At 54.5% G+C, this 24,584-nt stretch overlaps 9 protein-coding genes across 9 annotated transcripts; 4 read left to right on the top strand and 5 right to left on the bottom strand.

Annotated features, from left to right (window-relative positions):
• Nucleotides 1-1,921: 1,921 nt before the first annotated feature.
• Nucleotides 1,922-2,692, bottom strand: BO72DRAFT_447438 (uncharacterized protein). Its single transcript, XM_040944538.1, has 2 exons — nucleotides 2,427-2,692; nucleotides 1,922-2,371 (listed from the first exon to the last, which is right to left on the bottom strand). The coding sequence occupies exons 1-2, from the start codon at nucleotides 2,440-2,442 to the stop codon at nucleotides 2,187-2,189; spliced, it is 201 nt and encodes a 66-aa protein (XP_040801992.1). The 5' UTR covers nucleotides 2,443-2,692; the 3' UTR covers nucleotides 1,922-2,186.
• A 2,223-nt stretch (nucleotides 2,693-4,915) lies between these two features.
• Nucleotides 4,916-5,883, top strand: BO72DRAFT_467984 (PIG-L family deacetylase; the record flags this gene model as incomplete). The annotated part of the gene is made up of 2 exons (XM_040946876.1): nucleotides 4,916-5,153; nucleotides 5,237-5,883. 2 exons carry the CDS (start codon nucleotides 4,916-4,918, stop codon nucleotides 5,881-5,883), a joined length of 885 nt encoding a protein of 294 aa, XP_040801991.1.
• A 450-nt stretch (nucleotides 5,884-6,333) lies between these two features.
• BO72DRAFT_376478 (uncharacterized protein) lies at nucleotides 6,334-8,010 on the bottom strand (the record flags this gene model as incomplete). Its single annotated transcript, XM_040941214.1, has 1 exon — nucleotides 6,334-8,010. The coding sequence occupies one exon, from the start codon at nucleotides 8,008-8,010 to the stop codon at nucleotides 6,334-6,336; it is 1,677 nt and encodes a 558-aa protein (XP_040801990.1).
• An 820-nt stretch (nucleotides 8,011-8,830) lies between these two features.
• Nucleotides 8,831-12,360, top strand: BO72DRAFT_467982 (putative GTP binding protein (GTPBP1); the record flags this gene model as incomplete). Its single annotated transcript, XM_040946875.1, has 6 exons — nucleotides 8,831-8,956; nucleotides 9,033-9,125; nucleotides 9,229-9,265; nucleotides 10,314-10,399; nucleotides 10,484-12,002; nucleotides 12,059-12,360. 6 exons carry the CDS (start codon nucleotides 8,831-8,833, stop codon nucleotides 12,358-12,360), a joined length of 2,163 nt encoding a protein of 720 aa, XP_040801989.1.
• A 774-nt stretch (nucleotides 12,361-13,134) lies between these two features.
• BO72DRAFT_458180 (uncharacterized protein) lies at nucleotides 13,135-14,696 on the top strand (the record flags this gene model as incomplete). The annotated part of the gene is made up of 3 exons (XM_040946366.1): nucleotides 13,135-13,297; nucleotides 13,411-14,520; nucleotides 14,575-14,696. 3 exons carry the CDS (start codon nucleotides 13,135-13,137, stop codon nucleotides 14,694-14,696), a joined length of 1,395 nt encoding a protein of 464 aa, XP_040801988.1.
• Nucleotides 14,697-14,965: 269 nt separating this feature from the next.
• Nucleotides 14,966-18,858, bottom strand: BO72DRAFT_447430 (DEAD/DEAH box helicase). The gene has a single exon (XM_040944537.1). The coding sequence runs from the start codon at nucleotides 18,781-18,783 to the stop codon at nucleotides 15,118-15,120; it is 3,666 nt and encodes a 1,221-aa protein (XP_040801987.1). The 5' UTR covers nucleotides 18,784-18,858; the 3' UTR covers nucleotides 14,966-15,117.
• Nucleotides 18,859-18,988: 130 nt separating this feature from the next.
• On the top strand, nucleotides 18,989-20,579 carry BO72DRAFT_82672 (uncharacterized protein). Its single transcript, XM_040950753.1, has 3 exons — nucleotides 18,989-19,040; nucleotides 19,111-19,390; nucleotides 19,457-20,579. The coding sequence occupies exons 2-3, from the start codon at nucleotides 19,218-19,220 to the stop codon at nucleotides 20,469-20,471; spliced, it is 1,188 nt and encodes a 395-aa protein (XP_040801986.1). The 5' UTR covers nucleotides 18,989-19,040; nucleotides 19,111-19,217; the 3' UTR covers nucleotides 20,472-20,579.
• BO72DRAFT_527124 (putative CorA family metal ion transporter) lies at nucleotides 20,498-23,172 on the bottom strand. The gene is made up of 5 exons (XM_040950084.1): nucleotides 21,217-23,172; nucleotides 21,092-21,165; nucleotides 20,984-21,036; nucleotides 20,875-20,928; nucleotides 20,498-20,820 (listed from the first exon to the last, which is right to left on the bottom strand). The coding sequence occupies exons 1-5, from the start codon at nucleotides 22,820-22,822 to the stop codon at nucleotides 20,718-20,720; spliced, it is 1,890 nt and encodes a 629-aa protein (XP_040801985.1). The 5' UTR covers nucleotides 22,823-23,172; the 3' UTR covers nucleotides 20,498-20,717.
• A 665-nt stretch (nucleotides 23,173-23,837) lies between these two features.
• Nucleotides 23,838-24,308, bottom strand: BO72DRAFT_349420 (uncharacterized protein; the record flags this gene model as incomplete). The annotated part of the gene is made up of 2 exons (XM_040940683.1): nucleotides 23,838-24,028; nucleotides 24,104-24,308. Coding segments are annotated over 2 exons (396 nt in total), but the record flags the coding sequence as incomplete, so codon positions are not given.
• Nucleotides 24,309-24,584: the final 276 nt, after the last annotated feature.

Here is a 24,584-nt window from a genome sequence, read left to right as displayed (position 1 = left end):
ATTGAGGTTACTCGGAATTGCTTCCCCAGACCTTGAGTATGCTCAAGATCGGTCTCAACTTCCAAAGCTCACAGAGACTGAGGGCAAATAATTCTAGCCCCCCCGTCCAAACATTCTGGATGGCGCGTATCCTGTATTGACTACAATTCCCTGGCAGCATGTGATGAATGCATATCACTCTGCGCTGCGCTATGTACCGGTACGCAGGTTGTTGATGCCAGAGTGATTGAACCTTCTCCTGCATCAAATGACTTGATGTGTTGTTAAGCAATCTATTCTGGAGTGCACGGAATGTCCTTCCTAGAACGATGCTCTCATCAAGGGGTGGTCAGGCGCAATGACTCACACTAGGGCCGGGCTTGAGACTTTAGCAACGAACAGCTTTCTCCGATGTAGATCTTCCAACCCGAATCTCCGTTTGCGCAATTCTGCACGCGCAAGAAACATCATCTTAGCGGGTTACACGCAATCCATGAGATCGGTGGTGATGTGGAATAATGTCAACTGGCTGGAGAATGTTGTCATGTCAATTGTTCCAGAATTGAACCGAGGGTCCAGTATGGAACTGCTGACTCAGGTTCTAGACACCTCCCATCAGGCGTTCTATACTTGGAAGCCAGGAGTGACCACGGTCAGAGACCGGGTCATATCCCCCAATCTGAATTACCAATGGTGGCTTTGAAACCCCACGGGTGAAGGACGTTAGGTCGACTGGAAGTCTGGAAGTACAGTACAGTAGCATCGGGTAAGATCCCGAGGATTGACAACAGAATGACAGATCATTGAGCCAGCCATGTGTGGGATAGTACCGTGAACTAGTACTCCGTATAGATCAACGGCACGGATTATCCGTTCAGCTTGCAGTGGAAGTTACTAGAGCAGTAACATACCTACCTAGTACTTACCTGAGTAGTAGTCCGTAATACCGGATCATCACACCTGACGGGCGCTTCTTTTGCTCATCAAGGAAGGTCAGCTGCCGTCATCGAACCATCACGTGGCGTCACAAATTGATGTGCGAGGCCGAGGGGGCTCAAGGCGGTCTGCAGGTGGTCTGGTTTGTTGTCTCAATCCTCAATACAGGCGGTGACGACCCGTATCAATCGGCTATACCTTACCGTACAGCAGTCCATTGCAACGCTAATTGGAGATCCCTCTGGATCCAAGTTGCCGCTGTTGCACTTTTGCGCCAAAAAACAATGGAAGGGCAGAACCAAGGCCTGAAAAGAAGGTAAGCTAGCCCCATCAGACCCAAGCATTGCGCGCACGGATTAGGAATTTTCTCAAAGGAAAATTCTTTGCGGACTCTCTTCTCCTCGGGAAGAGCTAAATAGAGTACGGAGTACAATAATGATGGATGTGTGTGCTGTGTACGAGTATCCCGTTCACTTCAGTCAAAGCTCCACTTGCCGAGAGAAGGAAGAAAAAGAACAAAAAGGGAAAATTAAAAGGGAAAGAAATTCAAACGGATAAAAAGTCAAAAGGGGAGCACGCCCACCAATCCTTGGTTGATGCCCCTTGTCGCAATTCATCATCCCCTACAAGGTACTTGGGACATGTGGACGGATGTTGTGCTGTTGCGCGCAGTCAATATGGTTCAATTCATTCACTTCTCCCCGTAGCTACCTTTTTGGGACAAGTTTCAAAACAGACAATCGAGTCATCGCTGCAGTTAGTGCGCTACGGAGTACGTACTAGAGAAGACCCTTCTGGACATCAGCTCACTCCGAGGGCGCATGGTTCTTTTTTTTTTCCCCGCACTGCAGTTTAATTCCGGCCTTTGCGGGGGCATTGCATCATCCGGCTATCCTTGCCGGTCAGCGCATTGAACCTCCTGAGTATCTATCTAGGAGGGGTTTTGGGTAGGTGAGTTGAGATTGAAAGCAGTGCTACTGTCTATCACGATTTCACGATATACAGACCAGTACGTAGCAGATAATATGACATGAGCAAAAAGCCCACATCAAAGATATAGTTAAGTTCTAGACGCGGTGCACTGTCCTGTTGGCAGGGGAATTTCACTGTCCCACTGGCGAATGGCCAGCGGCTGCCGCCCTACCCATTACCTAACAGTTTCCTCCTTAGGCTCGCAAGCTCTCCATCATGATGGATCAACTGAGCCAACTTCAGGCTTTTACTGCACCTCAGTACCTTAACTGAGCACTTTCGGCTTTGAACACCCAACTTCAACTGTCTTCTTGATCCGATTGATCGTCCCGATTGACAGAATCTCGGCACATGCTGTCGGTCACTGTTACGGGTGGCCGACCTTGATCACGCCATGAATCCATCCATTCTTCCATTTTACCGACTGCGCTTACTCTGCCACAGCATGTCAAGGCGCTGGAGATGGAGTGAGTAAGTACTATGAGTAAGTAAATGGGCTTGTCTCCGCTCTACCACACCTTAACTCACGCAACTGATAGTATGTGGAGTAGACATATCTCGTATGTCGATTTAAAGTGGCACCTTCTTACCCTATAATAACGACCAACCTCACACGCCCAACTCACTTTACTCGGTGCTAAAGTGTTTGGTATTTGCTTTGATATTCTAATTTGTAAGACCCCTGGCTCTGACTGTGCTTAGGGTATACTCAGAGTCTGCCATTCAGCCACTTAACCGGCCGGTAGTCGGTGGTAACAACCCGGCGCATCAATTACCTTCTCTGGAGTAGTTGGCCTAACACTGCGCATACCTCTGGAACTCCTGTTCCGAGCCTCGCTTCCCGCGGGGCCAGGCGTGACAATGTCTCTTTTGGGGGGGGGGGCGGAATTCGCCGCCCCTTCGAGCTTTTAGTCCTGGTACTCCGTACCTGATTTAGCATCGAACTTTCAGACAGCTATTGCTCAATACATGCATCGAATGCAGCGATTTCTCCGGAGTACGGAGTTCTGAATCAAGCACGCAACTTCAAGCTTGTTTTTAGTTTCAGCACGCCCGCTTACCTTTCGCCCCTGTGAAGCATTCGCGAGTCGTGCAAGAGCTTGGGCCCCATTTCTTTGCAGAATCATAGACGACTACAAGGCACGTTCATCATTTAAGAAGGCATGTTCGTTCATGCTCCCCTTCCATTGGGCGGTTCAACGGCAAACCCCTCCAAGCGCAACAGGCGTGAGTGGTTTTACTCGTACTTAGCCGGGCGCCGGACTGCGTGCAATTTTCTCTAGCCGGATCGCTGCCGGTCGGTCGCCTTCGAGTCCACTTCATCGTGATGACTCTTAACACTAGCACTGCTTAGCGCCTCAGACGACTAGAAAAATTTTCTTGCCGGTCTCCATTCTCTTCCAAGGCCCTCAGCGGACCGCCGGCGCCAACCATTGGGGCTCTCTTATTTTCAGGTTAGACCACCCGAGAAGATCAAAGGACATCGGCGACTGCCGCGGCGGACAATGAATGCTACCCTTTCCCAAATTCCCACTCGGACCTCTTCTGTCTCCAATCGTTTCCCCGGGAGGGTTCTCAAATTCTGAATTGAGGAGGGTGGGAGGCGCGGAAGATCCATGGAAACCTGTCCGCGGAATTGCGGTGCAACTCTGTGGTAACTGCGGTTCAGGGCTGCCACCAGCGTGGACCGCTGTCCGGGGGGCAATTCTCACAGCCACTTGAGTTTTACGGCCCTGAACATTATTGCAGCCGGTGTGACTAACTTAAGTTAACGGCATTATAGGCGCGGATCTTATGATCTCGGTCATGATTGAAGGCCATGGTCATGAAACATACGCCCTGTTTGTTGTATGCGTAGCTACGTAGTGCCAATAGAGGACCCTGCAGGTGAAGAATTACTGCAGAGTCTTAGCGCCCCTTTGAGGGATTTGCAACATTGACGCGTTGCCGGTCCACCAGAGAGTGTGACTACTTTGACCGCCGACAATTCGTATGCGACGGGGCTAACCCTGCAGGCACGTCTCTGACACAGGTTCTAGAATCGACACTCCGGAGCAGTACCCAAGGCTCTGTGTCTATGGTAGGGTCTACCATACCGTATGAATAAGATGATGGTTTGATCAGTCATCGCAGCTCTCATGTATATGGCTGTCTACTTGATATGGATCTTGGAACCAGGACTTTGGCGCGGTTGGCTTGATTCAGTGCAACGGTAGGTCGACGAGCTAGAAACAGGGGTCTTCAAACTGTAGTCGTCCTAATAACATCAGTCAGCCCTATCGTATCCGCTATCAAATGTCGATTGTGCACATCCCTCCACAGATCAGCTGGTATTGACCTTCTCATAAGTTGTTGAAATCCAGCTCGATAAATGGCACCTGCTTTCCATGTTCATGAGAGCTTATGGCATCATAGTTCGTTGCTTCGAGTATACTTTTCTCCAAACATCTTAGGTCATTGTGGGTTACGGCTTGGCTGCCATATGATATATAGTAATTCTGATATTTCGAAGACACTCCATTACCAGGTATTGGTCAAGGCAAATAAGGTAAATCTAACAAACTACAGACGTTAAGAAGCCAGCGAAAATCTCCGACATGGTCTCTACGATTGAATTGGTGTACCTTCAGCATAAATGCTGTCGTGGCTGTCGAGAATGTCACGTGCCGTAGCTCCATGAAGCTCCGATGATCGACGATTGAACTTCCCGACACTCGAGAGATCCCCTATTCCTACACTACATCCTTGTATCATATGTGCGCAACAACTCCCGCGGTGATGAACGCACCTTTGTTTCAGTGTCATCTCTACTTATCAATTTGAACCCAGGCCCCAGGTTTCGTTTGCACAAGCCTCAATTGCGTTGAATTGTGAGGTGACGTCTGGATGTCGGGACACCGTGAGCACCTCAGAACCGATCCCATTCGCTTATCGACCACCCAATAGTCGCAGCGCCACACCACTTGCAGCGTTGTCAACTCATTACCTAGAAGACGCTCTGGATCGTTCTATCATCACATATCCCACCATGAATACCTCATCCTTGATCACGATCGGTCTCGCGATCTCGTTCGTGTTCATGTTCTGGACCCTGTCTTCGACCACGTCGTCGCCATTTGCTGGGGCCTTCCCTCGCATCTACAACAAACGGATCTGCTTACTGATTGCTCATCCCGATGATGAAGCCATGTTCTTTGCGCCTACCGTCCTGGCCCTCACCAAGCCGGAGTACGGCAATCATCTCAAGATTCTCTGTCTTAGTACCGGTACGCCCCCCCCTCCCCCCGGGTAGACTCCTCTCATCAACAAAAAGCAAGCCACTAACCCGTCAACCTGCCGTGCAATCTAGGCGACGCAGACGGGCTCGGACACATCCGCAAGAAAGAACTCGTGAAGAGCGCTCTACAACTCGGCCTGCGCAGCGAATCGGACGTCTACGTCGTGGACGACCCCACTCGATTCCCCGACAGCATGAGCGCGCACTGGACGGAGAACGACGTCGCCTCGCTCCTTGCGTCGGCGTTCGCGCCGGAACCGTCGAAGAAGTCAGGAGGCGCGGCCCCGACCGCGACCATCGACGTGCTCGTAACGTTCGACCAGGGCGGCATCAGCAATCACCCGAACCATCGATCCCTGTACCACGGGGCTCTGCACTTCCTCCGCGCGCTGGTCAAGGGCAAGTCCGGGTACAGTTGCCCGGTCACCCTCTACACGCTGACGACGACCAACCTCGTGCGCAAGTACGCCGGCGTGCTCGATGCGCCCTTCACCATGGTCCGGGGCGCCTTGAGCTCGATCATGTCGGGCTCCGGGGCCCGCGGCTCCAGGGATCAGCTCCCTTCTCGGCTTCTGTTCGTGAGCTCCGTCAATGAGTGGTTGACGGCCCAGTCCGCTATGGTCAAGGCCCATCAGAGTCAGATGGTGTGGTTCCGTTGGGGTTGGATTACGATCGGACGCTATATGGCGGTAAATGATCTACGGCGAGAGGAGATCTGAGCGACAGCTCGAAATTTATATACTGGGACGTCTGGGGATGCGGGCCGTATAGATATTTCGATCCACACAAGCCTAATACTCGCCAGGCCATAAAAGTTCTGGAGTAGTGGTCCGTCATCAATATCGATGTTTTAGGTATGACGCACCCGTGGTACGTGAAGACTTTGTCGGTAGTCTTTTCTTTCACGAACTAGGCTAAGGTGATCTTAAGCAGGAAACAACTCGTAACGTGTCACTATGGACCGGGTAGTCTGAAGAACGCTCAAATCACATGCACCGTGAATTATCATACAGCCCAGACCAGTACGAAAAGGACTAGGTTGCTGAAGATTAACGCTAGGAAACGCGTCTGAAGCCTAGAAAGAAAGAGCTTCTAAGCAGGCCCGATTTTCAGACAAGGCGGGGAGTTCGCTGTAGGACTCAGTGAGAAGTTCTGCATAGCACTGTGTTTCAATTGCGGCTCAACATGAATAGTTCGTCTTCTGCGGGACGATACTTCTCCAGAACCGGCTCGAATAGTCGCTTAAGGGATGCAGACGTTGGCTCGATATCTGGCCCGAGACGCAAAAGAGCTTCCCAGAAGAACTCGTCGTCAAGATAATTGTCTTCGTCACCCGGCTCGACATCATTATAGGGTGTGGGTCGCCGAATCGGTATTCGCTTTCCGCTGTAACGGTACCGGCTACCCCAGCGAACTTTTCCATCGAAATGCACTACTCCTCCACGAGTGTTCAAGTGGAAATCCTCCGGGAGGAAGTCGCGCCACTCTTCCAGCGCTACGGGAAACAGTGACCTAAACCATGCAGGGTTGTCTCGACCCGTCCACAGCTTGTTGATCAGCATGTTTCTTGCGAGCTTTCTCACCAGCTCAGTCTGTTGGGCTGTGTGCAGTCTGAGGATATCATAGGTGTGTATTGCGTTGGCTAAGTCTCGCGACTGCCAACCTGCGCGACTTTTATGTAGCCTGCGCCGCTTCATAAACGCCGCGATAGCTGCCCTCGCCTCCCATCTCCCTTGACGTGTCTCCATCAGGGTCTCATATGAAGCATACATTTGTGGCATGTAGTTCTTGAGAATACGACTGTCCCACGCTAACTTGGCGATTTTGAGGCGCGCCTCAATTGTGGGGCTCACGTTGTATGGATCTGTGGTCATTGTATCGAACAGTTGAGTCACGAAACGTGGCTTTACCCTCGTGTGCGCCTGTTCCTCGGCGTCGGGGCCGAATTTGCGACGTGACAGGACAAACGTCCACTCGAACAGTTCAAGCCAAACCTTCTCGGGAATGGGTATATTGTAACGGGCAGCGATGAATTCCACTAGATGAAGTGCAGCTTGAATTTCGTTATTTGTGCCGAAGGCGTGAGCTACCGCGAACAGAAGTCGACCTGTGGGATGAAGGGATGAAGCAGGGTCGGTGTGGTAGATATCGGATGCTCCCGACTGGTCGCTTGCCGTCAACAGTTCGTCGACATCTATGTTCCAGGCGGCTTTCAGAACAGCCTTGATCCCCGGAACCCAGCCTGTGCGACAGGATGCAAGCATCATGTTGACAAAGGTGGTCTCATCCGGCGGGACAGATTTGGCCATCATCTCCGCGAATATCACTCGTACCGACTTGAGCACGCTGCGTGCTGCGGTGCCGTATCCCGACCAGCCTGAATCGATGGGCGCATTTTTTCGCATCTTATATGAGAAACGGGTCACTCTCAGCCGATATTTTCTCATCCCGGTAAACGTCCCGTCCCAGATCAAGGCCTCCATGAGATGATTATAACACTGGGTATCTGGCTCTACATTACAATCTTGCATGGCCTGCCATGCGCTGCGTGCCATCTGAGCATCGCCCATGGCGGCTGCGCAAGCGAGCAAGTGGGTGAACTCCGCCAGGCCTGCGGAAACCCTGAGACGAATTATTTGTGCGAGTTTGCTGGCGAATTCGTCGAAGATTTCCTGCAATGGCTTGATATCCATGCTCCGTTCCGCGGTTGGATGGAGCGCTCGGATAATCTCTCGATGGGGCTCGACGAAGTATGCTGGGGAGAGAAGCAGGAAGGCCTCGACGAAGGTGGTTTCTGGCATAGCTCCTACCAGGCTGCTGAATCGAGGGTCAGTGAGCGCATTCATCACCAAGTCCGGTTGGCCGCTTTGAAGAATCGAGATGAACTCCGTTTGCAAGGTGTCTCGTAGTGGATCATCGCGTTGTTTCTCTGGGGGACTGTCGATGTCCAGCAAATCCGTCGAACTCTTTGTCCCATGGTGGCGGTAGTCGTACTTGTCCAAGCAGTTTTCCTTGACAATTGACTTTAATTTCCTTTTGGTCGGCGGCCTAGTCCAGACTCTCACCGATCTCGACGGGCACGTAGGATTCCGAAGTATGAGAAGTGGAGACGGATAGCGAAGCTTGGTTGGCCGGGAAGGACGATAAGAGGACAAGACCCCCAAGCGAGTGCAAGACAGACGATCACTTGGTTGTAGAAATCGCAACATCGCGCTTGAAAACTGTCAAGAAAGGAGAATGGCCGAGATAAAACATGGGGTCAGATTCTGGGGAAAGAAATGAGAAGAGGGGGTGGCAGGTCAGCTAATATTCATAATTCATTCATTCATTCAACTGTTGCGGAGTAAACTGAGGAGTCGGCGGTTGTTGTGGTCTTGGCGGGAAGCAAAGAATCCCTGCCAGTCTCTTTCTTTCAAACATCCATCCATCCACTCAACGATCATTCATGTTCCCGCGGGTGGCACTTTGACAGCGAGTCGCACAGTCGCCCAATCCATCTCTCACTCCCCCCCCCCTGCTGCAGCTCTTTCATTGATTGCTTGAATCTTGACTGGACGCCTCCCGACCTTTAGCTTGCGTTCACTCATTTCGTCTCTCCCTCTCCGCTCCCCTCCCCTCTTTCGCAATCCTCCCGCCCCCAATTCCTCCTCCACCTCCTCCCTCGAGATGGCCGACACTGAGGATGCGGGCACTTCGTCGGTGTCCGAACCCCTCGACCTGGTGCGCCTGTCGCTCGATGAGATTGTCTTTGTGAAATTGCGCGGTGACCGTGAGCTCAAGGGCCGTCTCCATGTAGGTCCTCCCCGTATTGTGCTTAGCAAGGTCAATTCGAGGCGACTAATTTGTATCAATTCCGCGCTTGCGATAGGCCTACGATAGCCACTGCAACCTAGTCCTGGGTGATGTGGAGGAAACCATCTACGTGGTCGAGGAAGACGAGAACGAACAAGAGACGATCCGAGTACGTCCGCCTCCTACTGCCTGCAGGGCCCGACACGGTGTCTAGCTGCTGGCCATATTGTTGCGATCGCAGGCTAACTCATTTTCGCATCTCTTCTGTCTAGACGATCAAGAAGCAGGAGGAAATGCTTTTCGTTCGAGGTGCGTTCCACACATATACACACACACTCTCTCCCCGATGACGTCGGCTACACAGTTTTTGCGCGCGCCGTTTCGACTAACGTTCCTGCTCATAGGCGATTCGGTTGTTCTGATCTCCCCTCAAGCATGATGAGATGAATTTTCCGAGCAAAGACAAAAGGACCAATGGATCTGATCGGAGGGCTTGGAATGCCATGCAGCGTATACATCTTCTCGCTGCTACCCCATGTCGGCCACGGATCAGTATGAGACCACGAACTACCAGGCGATGCTACAGGGTTCCCAGACGTATAACTCTAATTGCAAGCAATGAACTATACATTTATATTCTGGGCAGATGGTAGAGGTGGGAAAAGGTCGTGCTTCAGATCAGGACAGGGCAGGATGGGATGAAGAGCATCATGCCATGCAGCACTGCAGCAGCAGCAGCCGCCACTATTAAGGAGGACAAGTTCTGGCATCTGCCCTGGCATGCAACTTTAAGTTTTAGTATGTGGTAATTGTGCTGAATGCAAAAGAATCCAAATGTACACATGCACCCGTCAGCTGGAATGATTCTAATGATTTCTTCTCTATTCTTATGACTCGACTGCAGTCAGGTATGAGTAGTAGTTAGTGATGAGAGCGGGGGATGAGTCAAGACAGCCGCACGAGGCGGGCGGCGCGATGACTCGCACTCCGTCGGTGGCCGATTATCGATAAAGCTTTCCCCGGGCCTCCCGTCCATCTCCATCACCCTCTTTCCCCTTCACCTCTCTCGATCTACCTAGCTTCTATCAAACACCCTATTCTTCCTATTGTGTCCTCTTCCCATCGGTCATCCTTATCATTCACTCTCGATAACTACTGGCCCAGTCCTTCGACGCTCTTCCACCCAGCTATTCAGACGGGAATTATGATCACCCGAATAGGTGTTTGAGTGCGCCAGAGGCGAACCTTGTCCGTTCCATCCGACCGAAACAACAATTCGCATTTTAGCTACAGATAGACACACACGTATTTGATTCATTCTTCCCAATATACCTTTCTTATCTTTATTTCATTCCAGCGACGAACAAGAAAAAGGGAAAACCTACAACCATGCCACCGACGGGACCGAAACTCACCCTGGAGGAGCGACGGAGAGGCGAAATCGTGCGTTGTTTGTGCAGTTTCCGCGCAATTCCCCAGCCCCCTGCTTTTTCGTCTGTCTCACACTAAACCCCGTCTCATGCGCAGGCGCTCAGCGAGTTCGCCGAATACGCCGAGAAGCAGCAGGCCCAGCGCTCGGCCCCGCCTGTGCCCAGCGACAGTGGATATGAGACGGCCAGCGTCTCTCGCATCCACGAGGATCACGCCGAGCTGGACATCCTCGACCAGCTGGCATTGAGCGACACGCCCAAGACCGTCAAGCTGAAGGAGGTCCTTCTCGGCACCGGCGAGCAGCCCGACGACGACCTGCAGGTGCTGGCGAGCCTGCTGCAGTCCCGGATCGACGAGGGCCACGGCGAGACGCTTTTCGACCTGGGCCTCGAGGACGGCGGCGAGTCGATGCAGTTCGACCTGGCGCAGTGGCACACGGCCATCCGGCGCCTGCGCGAGGCCGCGGACACGCTCCCCGCGCACTGCCGGGTCTTGGTCACCTACAATGTCGGCGGGCCCGAGGAGTCGCGCGTCAAGAACGAGCGCACCAAGGGCTCGTGGGGGAAACTCCTGATCCGGCAGCCGGCGGGCACCGTGGAGGAGATGGCGGAGATCCGCGTGGCGGTGGTGGGCAACGTCGATGCCGGCAAGAGTACCATGCTCGGGGTCCTCGTGAAGGGGAACCTGGACGATGGGCGCGGCAAGGCCCGGCTCAACCTGTTCCGCCACAAGCATGAGGTCGAGAGCGGCCGGACCAGCTCCGTGGGCATGGAGATCATGGGGTTCGATAGTCGCGGCGATATCGTCAGCAGCTCCCAGGGCCGCAAGCTCTCGTGGGAGGAGATCGGGAAGCGCTCCGCGAAAGTGATTGGCTTCTCCGATCTGGCGGGCCACGAGCGGTACCTGCGGACGACGGTCTTTGGCATGCTGAGCAGCAGCCCCAACTACTGTCTTTTGATGGTCGCCGCAAACAACGGGCTGATCGGTATGAGCAAAGAGCATCTGGGCATTGCTTTGGCTCTCAACGTGCCGGTCATGGTCATCGTCACCAAGATTGATATCTGCCCGCCCCAGATTCTCCAGGAGACGCTGTCCCAGCTCAGCAAGATTCTGAAGTCGCCGGGCGCGCGCAAGATTCCGGTGTTCATCAAGGACATGGAGGAGACCATCAACACGGCGACGCAGTTTGTCAGCCAGCGGATATGTCCTATCTTCCAGGTGTCCAACGTGACTGGAGAGAATCTCGACCTCGTCCGGACCTTCTTGAACATTCTCCCCCACCGGGGTCACTACAATGTTGATGCGCCGTTTGAATTCTTGATCAACGACACCTTCTCGGTTCCCCACGTGGGTACGGTCGTGTCTGGGGTGGCCAAGTCGGGGGTGATCCATGCGGGTGACACCGTACTGGTCGGGCCCGACTCGCTTGGTCAGTTCACTACGACGACGATCAAGTCCATTGAGCGCAAGCGAATCCCGGTGAATGCTTGCTTCGCCGGCCAGTCCGGCTCGTTCGCTCTGAAGCGCGTTCGGAGAAAGGAAGTCCGCAAGGGCATGGTGGTTCTCAAGAAATTGGAGCAGGCCCCGAAGGTCTACCGGGAATTTGTTGCAGAAGGTATGTTGGGGGTCTACATCTTTTCGTCAAGCTGTGCCGTTACTGATGTGATGCAGTGCTTATCCTCTCCCACGCCACGACCATCAAGCCACGTTATCAGGCGATGCTGCACGTAGGCGCCGTGAGTCAGACCTGTTCCGTCATCGACATTGATCGTCCATTCATTCGGACTGGAGACCGTGCGTTGGTTGCGTTCCGGTTTGTCCAGCGCCCCGAGTTCCTCGCCCCGGGAGATCGGGTGCTTTTCCGTGAGGGGAAGACCAAGGGTCTGGGAATTGTCAAGAGCGTTGGCTATGATCCGAAGAACCCTCTGAACCCCGAAGCTAAAAGCGCAGGGGACGCGAGCAACCCAACATGATCTCAGCGTGTATATCAGCTCGGAACTATCGGCGGTCTTGCGACGGAACTCGCCACGACCGTTGGAGTGGCCGAGTGGATGGAGCCCTTGCAGCGACGCTGGGCTTTTTTTTCTTATACATGCATTTTGATTCGCTTCCTTGATAATTAAGGTGTTTTAAATGCATCGTTCGGGTTAGTTCGGGCTGTTTTCTTGTTTTGACTGGGGGCGGTTGGCGGTTGATCTGGCTGGGTGTTTCCCAAAAGTACTCATAGCTTCCACATGAGCCAAGAATGTGGGTGAGATGACACATTCTTCGCCCGCAGTGATACTCATAGCTCCAATTTACTTCTGCAATTGACTTTGTCGTCCTCCACCTTGTCTCCAATTTCGGGGTTGATTGCCCGGATACTGACCAGTTGGCCACGGTTCACCTCACCACGTGAGGAGGACATTGGATGACGTCAGAGGGGAGTGATGACATCGCGGCCGATGATCTGCGGTACGCAGTAGACAGAGTGAAGTTGACTGGCCACCCAGCTGTCGTCGAGCCACTGACGTACCAACCTGGAGCGGTGCTGGACGTTAAAAGCCCCCGGATTTAACTGAGCTGAGGTTCGAGAGGTGGTGGTTCCACTTTCAGCTACTGTTACCTTATACTGAGTGCCTACCGCCAGCTTATACTTCACTCCGGTCACACAAAGCATCACACACCCACACACTCACATTTCTCAATTATCAATCCAACTTACATGACTTCCACTCCCATCTAGAAAGAAGCGTACTCTACCCAAAATGGAGACTCTAAACCGCACCTTCAACAACGCCACTACCGCCCTCTGGAACGAGTTCCAACCCGGCGAACAGCAACAGCTCCAACCGCACGGCGACGAGCCCCTGTCCGGAATCCAGGGAAAGGGCACAGCGACTGATCCGTACGATGGCGGGAACCGTGATGGTGAGTCTAGTCCCACTTGGCCAGACACGGCAGGAAATCTGCACAGGCATCCCGTGTCCCATAATCATCCTTTCCCCCCCCCCCGGGGGCTCAATACACGCAAGAGCTAACAGGAGAAGACCAACCCGGCGCCCCCCGCACAAACGCTAACACCGCCGTGATCCCCGAGCCCCTCGTCTCCGTCACGGGGACCTCCGCCCACGACCACGCCAAGAACCCCAAGTCGCCCAGCAACGCCGACGTGGCGCTGAAGAGCGTCATCGTCGACGAGCCCCTGCAGCAGCAGCAGCAACCCCCAAAGAAAATGGAGACCCCCGACCCGTTGACCGCCGCGGCGCCCACGGCTGCTGCTGAGGCGGCCGGCGCGCCGAGTAGCGGGTCGCATGGCGCGAAGCAGCTGGCTGCGTCGGGGGTGGGGGTGGGGTTGCCGGCGGGGAAGACGCAGATGTCGAGTACCGGTGGGGTCTCGGAGCAGAGAGGCAGTTTGCCTGCTACGTCCAAGGGTCAGGTTCCTTCTTATGTTGGGGTGTCTGGGTCTGGGTCTGGGTCTGGGGCTGCAGCTGCAGCTGGAGCTGGAGAAACGCTCGCTATCCGGGAGAAGGAGAAGGAGAAGGAGAAGGAGAAGGAGAAGGAGAAGGAGAAGGAGAAGAAGGATGAGATCCTGCACGAGAATAGGGGACTCCCTGCCCCGGAGGGTATGGGGCCTGAGCAGAAATCCTCTTCCACTGCTGCTGGTGCTACCCCCATCACAGCCGGCGGCAGCACCGGCACAGGCGCCCTCCAAACCCGAGACACGCCCGCGACCATCCCCGACTCCAGCATCTCCGCCGACGACAAGGCTTATAGTTCATCCAAGACGAAACCCTCCACCTCCACCACCACCACATCTCAACCCCAGCAGCAGCAGCAGCAGCTCAAACCCACCACCACATCCACAGCCACACAACCCACCAGCGCAGCAGGCGCAGCAGACGCAGCAGCATCAGACACCGAATCCGTCGGCCCCACCAACGAAACCAAGGAAGCCCGGGACTCGACCACATCTCCCACAGCGCGAGAACACCACGAGACCGAGACAGCGACAGCGACCGCGACCGACACTCTGCCCCGCGGCAACACCAAAGTCAGCGAGGAGGCGCTCAAGGGCCCGCAGACCCCGGCGCCGCGCGAGCCGTTCGAGTTCGAGAAGCGGCTGGGCTCGAAGGGGGGTCCTGCGAAGTCTGGTGCGTATCTTTCGATTCCAGGACTGGGAGTGTGCGTTACTGACTTGTGTGTAGATGCTGGTGGAGCTGGAACTGGAGCAGCGGACGAGGTCGAGAAGCACGGGAAGGGCCATGGGCAGGGCAAGATGGCGCATTTGAAGGAGAAGGTGGGGAAGGTGCTGCACCATGGGAAGTAAGTAGAGATTCCGGTCTTAGTGTTGGGGAACAGGGGTGGTGAAGATGGAGATGGGGGCTGCGTATGATATCATGTCCTGCTACTGCTCAGTTGAATGTGTTTGATGGGTGGGAATTTGAGGCGTTTGGGTTTGGATTTGTATTAGTCCGGGTCTGTTTGTGGATGGGATGCAGGTTATTTTTTGTTGGTAGTCGAATAAGAGAATTTAGATGTGAATCAGCCTATGGTCAATAAACTCATTGAAGTATGCATAGTGACATTAGTCTACACCGATCCTATCCAACAAGCCCGAAAATGCAATGGTATCATGTATAACTCCTACTCTATTGTTCCTCCACTCCATCTCCTTTAAGCATCAGCAGCGGTACCTAGGCTCCAGCACCAGCTCCAGGGCACTCACGTGCCCAGGCACTTACGCCGACCTACTCGAACAACAACCGCAACTCCTCAATCCGCTCCTTCTTCTTCTCATCCTCGGACCCATCCCCGCCGACCCGCAAGCCCAACGAGCTCGCGATGTTCATCTTCCGCTCCTGCACCCGCAGCATCCGGCCCTCGATCGAGTCCTTGACCACGAAGCGCGTGACCGAGACGTCCCGCAGCTGGCCCATGCGGTGCACGCGGTCGATCGCCTGCGCCTCGATCGCGAAGCTCCACCACGGGTCCATCATGAACACGTGGTTGGCGACGGTGAGGTTGAGGCCCACGCCGCCGGCGCGGAGGCTGATCAGGAGCACGCGGGGGTTGGGGGTGGATGATGAAGCCGAAGGTCTGGGGTTTCGCCTGGGTTTGGCGCCGTCGAGAAGTATGTCTGCCTCGTCCGCGACGTCGTCTTCCTCAGACAGAAACGTTTCGGTCTGGTTGAACTGCGCCAGGGTCTCGGCGCGGGCTTTCTGCGGCATCGTGCCGTCCAACCGCACGTGCGGGATCCCGGCCCGCGTCAGTTGCGGGGAGATGAGATCCAGGAAACTGGTGAACTGGGAGAAGACGACCGCTTTGTTGTTGGCGGGGAGGCGCGTGATGTGGTTGAGGAGGGAATGGATCTTGGCGGAGGTGTGTGCGGAAGGGGAAAGAGGGTTGATGCGGCGGAGGGAGATGCGCGGTGGTGGTGGTGGCGGCGCTTGCGAGCCGAGCGGCGGCGTGCTGTTGTATAAATCTGTTTCTTCGGTCGTGGGCGTGGACACCGGGGACTGCGACTGGGACGGGTGCCGAACTACCTCGAAGATGTCTTTGGAGGTGACCGGCGCGCGGCAGGAGAAGCAACGCGGTGGTACGCCTTTGTCCGTCTGGTGGCGGATATAGTCTTCGAGACATTTCTTGCACGCACTGTGCCAGCATGCCGTCACGGCGGGGTCGATCATGGGCTCTTCAGAGCAGATCGGACACTCCCCGCTGGACTCGGTTTGGATCTGTCGCAGTGCGTGCGAGGTGAATCTGGCTTGAGAGTCTTGAGCCTGCTCGGTGCCTGCTGCTTCGGTGGTGGCTTTGAAGCGGTCGATCAGCTCTTGTAGGTCCATGTCGTCCTTGAGATCACTGGCTCCATCGGCGGCGGCGGCGGCGTCTTCCTCGTCGGCCACAATCGACTTGTTGCGCGTGAGGATGGGGTGGCAACATGTCTGACGGAGACGGAGGATCTGTGCGAAAATTGTCGAGTACGACTTCAGTAGGGTGCCGGCTTCAACATTGCTGTTGAAGGTCTGCTTAGCGCGGGTGTAGATTAGGTCGTAGATCTCACGCTCTTGCTCCGGAAGCTCGACCTCTTCGATCTGAATCGTTCTCCGTGGCAGCGGTACCAGGGGCTCACCCTCAGGTGTCTTCATGGTCTTGGTCCGACGGAGGACCAGCGGCTCAAGCACTGTTTGTACGACATTCAAAGCGCGCACGTAGTCTTTCGACTCGAATGGCACGGTGATGAATGTTTTCCAGAAGGAAAAGTTGTTCCAGGGCTCGACCTTCAGGAACCGCACCAGACTGAACAGATCCTCCAACCGGTTGACGATCGGTGTGCCGGTGAGGACCCATCGATGAGTTGCGCTCAGGTCGTAGCACGCCTTTGCGGATTTGGACTGACGATTCTTGATCATGTGAGCTTCGTCGATGATGATCCGAAAGAAGTCCAGAGAGAACAAGCCGCCCGAGCCCATTTGAGATAGGACGGTGGACGTATGGTGACGGTGCTCTGCGAGTACGACTCCGTAACTCGTGATAATCACGTTGGGCGCAGCGGCATTGCCTGCAGCACACAAATCTCTGAGGTTAACATTCTTTTCCGTCCCATAGTACATCAGGACCTTCATCGAGCCGGGCTGAGAAGCTTTCAATGATTCACTCTCCCACTGCGCAAGCAGTGATGTTGGTGCAATGACTAGGGTCGTATAAGGGGCAAAAACCCTGCCCGCAGAGGCCTGTGGAAGCCTCACCAAGCCACCAGAACTCTGGGGCTCATTCCTATGAGCATGGACCAGACTTAGCATCTCGATGGTCTTACCCAGACCCATCTCATCAGCCAAGATCCCACCGAGACAATGTTGCTCCTGCTTGGGAAATTCGAGGGTCAGCATCCCAGAGTACGGATTGACGTAGAAATGGTCCACTCCGTCCACCGCAGGCAACTCCTTGTCATCCACATCTTTCGTCGGCCAAGAATATTCTTCCCACAGAGGATGCAGAGACTCTTCCCTTGCGGACTCTTTGTTCTTTTCCTTCGCCAGCATCCAATACAGTGCTTGTCGCTGGTACTTTCGCAGGTCCATCGTAAACGTGGCCGGAGGATGCGCTTCCGGCATACTAAAGTCGAACGACTGAGCTTTCTTGTACAGCGTATCAAGCTGGTCCTCTTCCAGCTCCGGGGTTTCTTCCTCTCCCGATGAGTCGTTGTTCGACTGGTTCTCTTTCTTGACCCGGTCATACTGATCGGCCATCTCTGCTGCACGCAGCAATCCCTCTTTCTTATGCTTCCGGGTCATATCGTTGATGGAAGTCGGTTGGAGACCGATCTCATCGAAGAGCTTCACCAGCGCGACCTGACGGAGCCGCAATTTCTTCTCTTCGACGCTTTCCTTCTCCTCGAATATAGTGGTCGACCTGTTGTCGTCAGTGGTGTCATCGAGGATCTGAGGTTGAAACGCTTCGATGCGCAGATAGCACCACAGCTGCAGATAAATCGTATCGTTCACACGGATCCTGTCTGGCGCGAAGACGCAGACCCCCTCGAGCTTGCAAACCTTTTGGTCGATCAGTGTCGATACCCATTCGGCCGTTTCCCGAGGCAGACGCCCGATCTCCTGGCCGGATTTCGTGGTGAACCGTGTGAGGACATCGCCCTTCTGATTGCTGATCATTTTGCCCGTGCGACCCCGTTTCGCAACGGGTTGAGACCGCGCGCGCTCAATATTGACATGCTCCCCATGCTTGACGAGCCCCACGCCACTCCTCGTAGCCCACGCCCCGACGCCGAATGCGCCGATGTATCTGAGCTGAGGTTGTGACTTCACTCGTGGACTGGCTTTATCTGTGACGTGTGTCCCGTTCGAGGAGACCGGTGATGGACGGGTCGTGGGTGGAGATGGTTGCGCGGGAAGGGTTCGCTCGCGGGGTAGGAGTGTGGTCTGGCTCAAGGTGGCAGTCGGAGGGCTTTTCCAGGATCCATCGAAGAAAATGTTCACGGCCCGTTCGAGGTCACCACCGGCTGCTTTGCGGATTTTGATGAGGGTGTGTTGAGGGACGTCTTGTCCAACTATGGCAAGGAAGGTGGCCGTATCAAATCCGTCGTCAACGCTCTGTCGCTCTAAGATTTCTGCGTCCAGATGGGACGGTGGCAAGTCGTGCTTCGCGGGAGAAGCCTCCTCATGAGGGACTGCGTTGGCGTCTGGTAAAACGACAGGTGAGTGTGACGAGGTCAAGTCAGCATCTTGGGTGTTCTGAGCAAGGGACTCCTCATTAGAGTCCTTCAACAGGGTCGAAGCCGGTACTTCAGAGTCCGCAGCAGTGAGACCATCGCTGGCTGAGTGAGGAGGCGAAACATCCTCATCGTCGGCGAAAAACCGTCGCTTCTTCAAAGGTCGTCCATCGGCATCCTGAAAATGCATCCTGCGTCAATCATCTCCCCCTGAATGTTGCTATTTGGGGGGTTTTTTTCCAACGTTCCTGGGGCAAAAATCCACTTAAGCAGAAAGAATGAGACGCGCCGAGACGCGATTTGCAGGTCGGCCCGACGTCATTTCGTGTTCCACCCGCTTCGCCCAATAAAATTTGGACTAAATCGGCTTGCTTCAGCTTAAGCTTAACCTCGGACTGAACGACATTCGCCTGACCAGAAAAACTGACAATGAGCCTCAATTGACGTGTAGGTGATGCTATCTATTCTTATCGGCTTCCAATTGGACTTCGAACTGACCACGCCTGCGAAGGAATAGTCTCATATAACTATACAATGTGCCACGGCAGCGATAAACGACCTCCGCAATAACCTCATCTAACCAAAAATCCCCACCCTCCTCCACCCGCACCGTCCCAGCCAGCAATGTCTCTCTCCAACAAATTCATCCAGCCATGTCGCACAAGCGAGCAGCTATGCCGCCGGTCTCTGGCTCGCACGCGACCACAGCGCCCTCAAAAGCGCCACTTCCAGGGTCGATCATCCGCAGCGGAAGCCGAAGTCCAAGCTGCTCAAGCCTACTGCTCAAACCTCCTACAGTACGTAAAGCTCCGCTTCCCAGCCTAGCTCTCATCTAATAACCCCTTTCTTATTATTACAAACAGAAAGTACGATAGCCCAGCCTACCTCCTGCACACCTTCATCCCGCAGCATGCGCGCCCCATGTACTTCGCGCTGCGCGCCCTCAACGTCTCCCTCTCGCTGATCCCGGACACGACCTCGTCGCACACGATCGGCCTGATGCGGCTGCAGTACTGGCGCGACGCCGTGACTAAGACGCTGGCGGGCCGTCCCCCGAAAGAGCCGATCGCGATCCTGCTGGCGGCGGCGATCGAGGACCTGCACACCCGCACCGGCGGCACCGCGCGCATCAGCAAAGGCTGGCTGACCCGGCTGATCAACGCGCGCGAGCAGACCCTCACCAACGACCCGTACCCGACCCTCGCCGCGCTCGAAACCTACGCCGAGAACACCTACTCCACCCTCTTCTACCTGACCCTGTCCGCGCTGCCCATGGCCTCCGTCACCGCCGATCATCTGGCCTCCCACGTCGGCAAGGCCGTCGGCATCGCCGCCGTGCTGCGCGGCTTGCCGCTCGTCGCCTTTCCGCAGCAGCAGCAGCAGCAGCAGCAGCAGCAGCAACAGAACCCTGGCGCCGGGGTCGGGCAGTATAACAACAAGCAGGGCGCCGTGATGCTGCCGCTGGATGTGATGGCCCAGGCTGGGTTGCGCGAGGAGGACGTTTTCCGGCAGGGGGCCGAGGCGCCGGGCCTGCGCGATGCGGTTTTTACAGTGGCGACGCGGGCGAACGACCACCTCATCACCGCGCAGCAGATGTTGAGCAACCTCCGCGCCGGCCAGGATGTGGGGCATGAGTTCGAGCACGAGGGCGAGGAAGGCCATACGTATGAGCACACCCACACCCAGCAGCAGCGGGCGGAGACGCCCTTGGAGGAGGTTAACCGCGCGTTCGGCGTCTTGATGCCGGCCATCCCCACGCGGCTGTGGTTGGCTCGGCTCGAGAGTTTCGACTTCGACATCTTCCGCCCGGAGCTGCTGCGCTCAGATTGGACGTTGCCCTGGAAGGCTTACTGGGCTTTCAAGCGCAAGGCGTTGTGATGGGATTGGATCGTACAGCCGTGAGTCAGGTCCTGACTAGCCTATGTATTATATGTACTATTATTGTTTGTCTTGCACCATTCACTGCCCCGCACGTAATCGTGTGGGCTTGATGATGTTGGGCCATGCTATGTAACACCTGGGGTTCATCTATACAATTAAGGAATCTTTGCAACGTAGTTATTCTAGTTGCATCATGGGTATCCGAGCAACAAAATGGAAGAATTTAACTCTAATGCCAAGGGGTCAGGTCTTTTCCGTGGCCTTCTTCCTCTGTCGCCTCTTTCTGGAGCTGGTGATGAGTCGTTTCTGCGCGAGCGAAACCACGTAGCGCTGGAGTTTGTCGCGCCTGGAGAAGCCATTAATATTGCTCTTGGGGAGATCAGGGAAGAGACAATCTTACATCAGAAACATGGTGGTCGCAAAAACGAACGGAACGGCGATCATCCAGAAATATCTAGGCGTTGACGTTAGTGTCGAGGTTAGGGAGTTTTTGGACTGGATGAACGCACGAATCGCTGTGATGAATGCCAGAGAAGTCATCAAAGTTCATTCCGAAGTAGCCCTACAGGTAGAGATCAGTAAAGAAAAACTCGTGGCAGCCATTTGCTCCAGCATACCGTCAAGAAAGTCAGAGGAAGGTAGAAACACGTCACCAATGTGAGTTGCTTCATGCTCTCGTTCTGATATGCACCTGCAAAATATTAGCTCACGCTCAAACCCAACGCCGTGTGTCAAAACTCACCGATGGTGTTGAAGATTAGATCAATCATGTTATCGGCAGCCCTTCGCATTTGGTCGTAGCCTTCGACAATCGTGATACAGTGATCCAGTGCATCACCCAGATAGGTGTGGCATAGAGGACTAATTGATACGCTCGAACCACCTAGACTTTTCAGATTTGGCGTGGCGGTCCCGATGAATGGCGTCCCGTCGCCTGCAGGGCTACTCGTACCAATGTTCTTGAACGCTCCTAGGCCAGGCGTATGAATAGGTTCCGAACGGTGGTCTCGCAGTGCGTTGATTATTGTAGCGATGGGCTGCATGAAGTTCCGCAGAATAGCAATCTCGGATGTGAGGACGTAGAGACTCTTAGACTGGTCAACGTCAGGGTCGGTCAGGACTTCCAGTTCCAGGTCACCTATGGCATCCTGGTAGGCGGTCGTCACAGGTATGGCAAGATCAATGATAGCGTCTAGTATCGCCTGCACAATCATACTAGCGTCGCACGACTGACGTAAGATAGTCTCCGGAGAGCTCAGTCGCCTCACAATCGGGGCTTCGATATCGTCTGCACTGTTCTCGAAGAACGACGTCACGGTATTGTCTGAGTGAAGGAAAATAGACACCTGTTCGAGAATAACGCACAACCGCTTCGCAGCCAGGATGGCGTGCCGTTCCATGAAGGCGATACGCTCTTCGTTTGGGCCGCCACGGAGCCGCTGAATGCTGCGAGGTGGGAGTTCATTCTCCAGGTCACTCAGGCCGGACACTTTGGAGGCAGCCTTGCCTAGCCCACTGGACGTACGTCTACCTGAACCATCTCGAGCGGATGACTTAGATCTAAAGATATCCTTCAAAGCCTCCAGGATCACTGTGCGTTTAGTGGGCCGTTTCAGTGAAATTGTGCTGGCCGTGGAGCTCTTGCGATCGTTCGTCCATGGGCCGTGTCCGCCGTCGCTGCTATCATCCGAATCACTATCCTCCTCATCATCTTTCAGCTTGATCAGCTTCTGCAACTTGAGAACGATGTACGCATGATCCGAGTACCAGTCCACTTTGGTGCGGTTAGTCTCGTTGATCAGATCCTCGATGGCAAGCCGATGCAGGCATTTGTGGTTTCCGAGAATTCGAATCACATCCCAGCTCAGCCCGTTGACGTTGATCCACCGACACTGCACCCAGGGCTCCCTCTCGCGCGCAAGGAAAGGTTCTAGAGTATCGTTGTCGAGGATGTACTGGCGCATCTCATGTTGCGAAAAGTCCACGACGGAGATCTCACAGCGTTTGTACAGGTCGGCGGCGGTTGCAGCCATCCACTCGGCATTGTAGGCCGGCAGTGGCTGATTTGGGTCAATGCCCGGCTCCTCGCCAGGCTGCCAGTTCTGGTCATGGGCGCCATCTTCGCGATAGTATGAGCGCGCGGTGGTTGAACGCCGCCTGCGAATCCTGGCAGTGTCCCGCGAGTTGAGCCTCGCAGCCGTGGTAAACGCGTCCGGAGACGGAGGCGCCCGCGTGGTTGGCGAGATCGGTGGATCCTGAGGACGTGGGTTGGCTTCGATGTCTTCTACCTGGTGAGAGGTGGATGGTAATTCTGCGGTCTGCGCATGGTCAAAGGAATGGACACTCATGGCATCCAGATTACGGCCTGGCTGCGGGGGCTTGGGTCAGTGGAGAAGTTCTGCATTGAACATGGATTCAACATCCAGGGTAGTTCTGAGACACAGAGAACAGAGTATGCCATAAGTTGATCAGCCTGAGATGATGGTTGTCGGAATCCTTCAAAGCCTGGAAATCTCGGAGATTTGTAGGATTTGTAGTGATGGTGTGCGGCAGGTGCACGGGGCATTTGCACGAAGATGCCGCCCGTAAAGGGGATGCCGCATCACCGCGGGGAAATGACGTCGACTCGGTCATACCATTCCGCGGACGATACATTCTTCAGGCTTAATTTGAACACTCACTTTTACAGTGAAGTCAGTTGGGACTATAGTACGAAGAAGACTAAGAAGAATAGATAAGGAAGCGTAGTTCGTCAACATCAACTAAGTAAAGATTTAAACCTTGCAAGGTCCATGCAATTTCTCTTGGCTACAGTGAGCATATCTCTTGGCTTCTTTCTGTACTGTAATGTTCCACCACTCGCCAGCCCGCTAGAAAACAACGCAAGGCTCTAGAGCGATTCCCGTCTCCTCGATGGTCTAACGAGGGGCCTCTCTCGCATTGTGTGGGTCAGAATCATAGTGTTCATCTTTTGAGACCCCTGCCTGAGCGTCTCGCACACTCAACGAGATTGCCAAAGCTCAAGCTCCATTTGTAGGTTTCATTGCAATAGCGTCATGGAGAGATATCATCATTGTATGTTGTGAGAGAGGCTCCGATCGCCCTAATCTGGGCTCCTTTGGTGTCAGAAGGTTATGGTCGCCGCTACTGTGTACAGCCACGGCAGCCCCTGCTCAATGCACCATGACACGTCGTAGCGTAGCAACGTCGGTAGTCGTCAGATAGTATTCATTATCAAGTTCGGTGGCGAGATCGCAAGGTCTGCGCAGTATGATACTCCGCCCTGAGCACATGCCGGGAGTTTCATACTCCGCCCTGGTCACTCGCCGAGCAAAAGCTCCCTCATGCAGCCGAAGTGTTCCCTGTGTTTCTCTTCCGCCGCAGCAGCTTTATCTGCAGAGGTATTAAATGTCGTTTCGGACCTGCGACGTCGTTTCGTGACAAAGGCTTCCGGCACACCGGGCAAGTGCCTTTCGGCGATTTACTAGTAGAGTCTGACCGTTCTTCGCTGAACTTTAGGGTATCGGTGATGCATTTGTGACAAAAAAGATGTCCTATGCAAAGTTAGATTGAATTGTAAGCGTTCGCCCCCGCCAATCTGGAGTTGACACTGGAATCCAAAGCCATACCACACACAGTACTGGTAGCATCTACGGGAGTGTCCATACACACGGGGCACTTGTAAGCAGCAAAGATTGATTCAGCATTATTCTCAAGTGACTGCTGTGCGAGAATGGCATCTGCCCGCTGCTTCGCCTGTGTTTTCGAGATTTCCGACATCTCCTCGGTCTCGGTCAAGTCGATAGATGCCGCCTCACTTGACTGTCCGTCAAGCTGGAAGGGAGGGGCTATGCGGCGTCGCTTGGGGTCTGGGAACTCCGTCGGATGGTCACTTGGGCTTGTTGGTGACGAGTCTAAGGAGTAACGGCGGATATCCATGGTCAAGACTTTAGTTTCTAGAAAACAAATCAAGAGAGTGAAGGCAGACTGAATCGTCTCAGTCAAGCGTGGCGGAGAAGATCTGCTGCCACTGATCTTATCGCGGTTGGCGATAAGCGGTTGGCTACCTTTGATAGGAAGGCGGTCGAAGTCACGGAACATCGATCTTCC

This window comes from Aspergillus fijiensis, assembly GCF_003184825.1.
Source record: "Aspergillus fijiensis CBS 313.89 unplaced genomic scaffold BO72scaffold_19, whole genome shotgun sequence".
In the NCBI taxonomy this organism is placed as follows: domain Eukaryota; kingdom Fungi; phylum Ascomycota; class Eurotiomycetes; order Eurotiales; family Aspergillaceae; genus Aspergillus; species Aspergillus fijiensis.
The sequence above is the reverse complement of the archived record's forward strand: the minus strand, read 5'-3'. Positions and strand labels throughout refer to the sequence as shown.

Bases quoted from the DNA above. Each gene is read 5' to 3' on its own strand.
- BO72DRAFT_447430 (XM_040944537.1), bottom strand. From the start codon at position 18,783: ATGCATTTTCAGGATGCCGATGGACGACCTTTGAAGAAGCGACGGTTT.
- BO72DRAFT_82672 (XM_040950753.1), top strand. From the start codon at position 19,218: ATGTCTCTCTCCAACAAATTCATCCAGCCATGTCGCACAAGCGAGCAG. The intron at 19,391-19,456 runs GTACGTAAAGCT...TATTACAAACAG, and splicing joins TACTGCTCAAACCTCCTACA to AAAGTACGATAGCCCAGCCT.
- BO72DRAFT_527124 (XM_040950084.1), bottom strand. From the start codon at position 22,822: ATGAGTGTCCATTCCTTTGACCATGCGCAGACCGCAGAATTACCATCC. The intron at 20,929-20,983 runs GTGCGTTCATCC...GTCAACGCCTAG, and splicing joins GGCATTCATCACAGCGATTC to ATATTTCTGGATGATCGCCG. The intron at 20,821-20,874 runs GTAAGATTGTCT...TGGCTTCTCCAG, and splicing joins GCGACCACCATGTTTCTGAT to GCGCGACAAACTCCAGCGCT.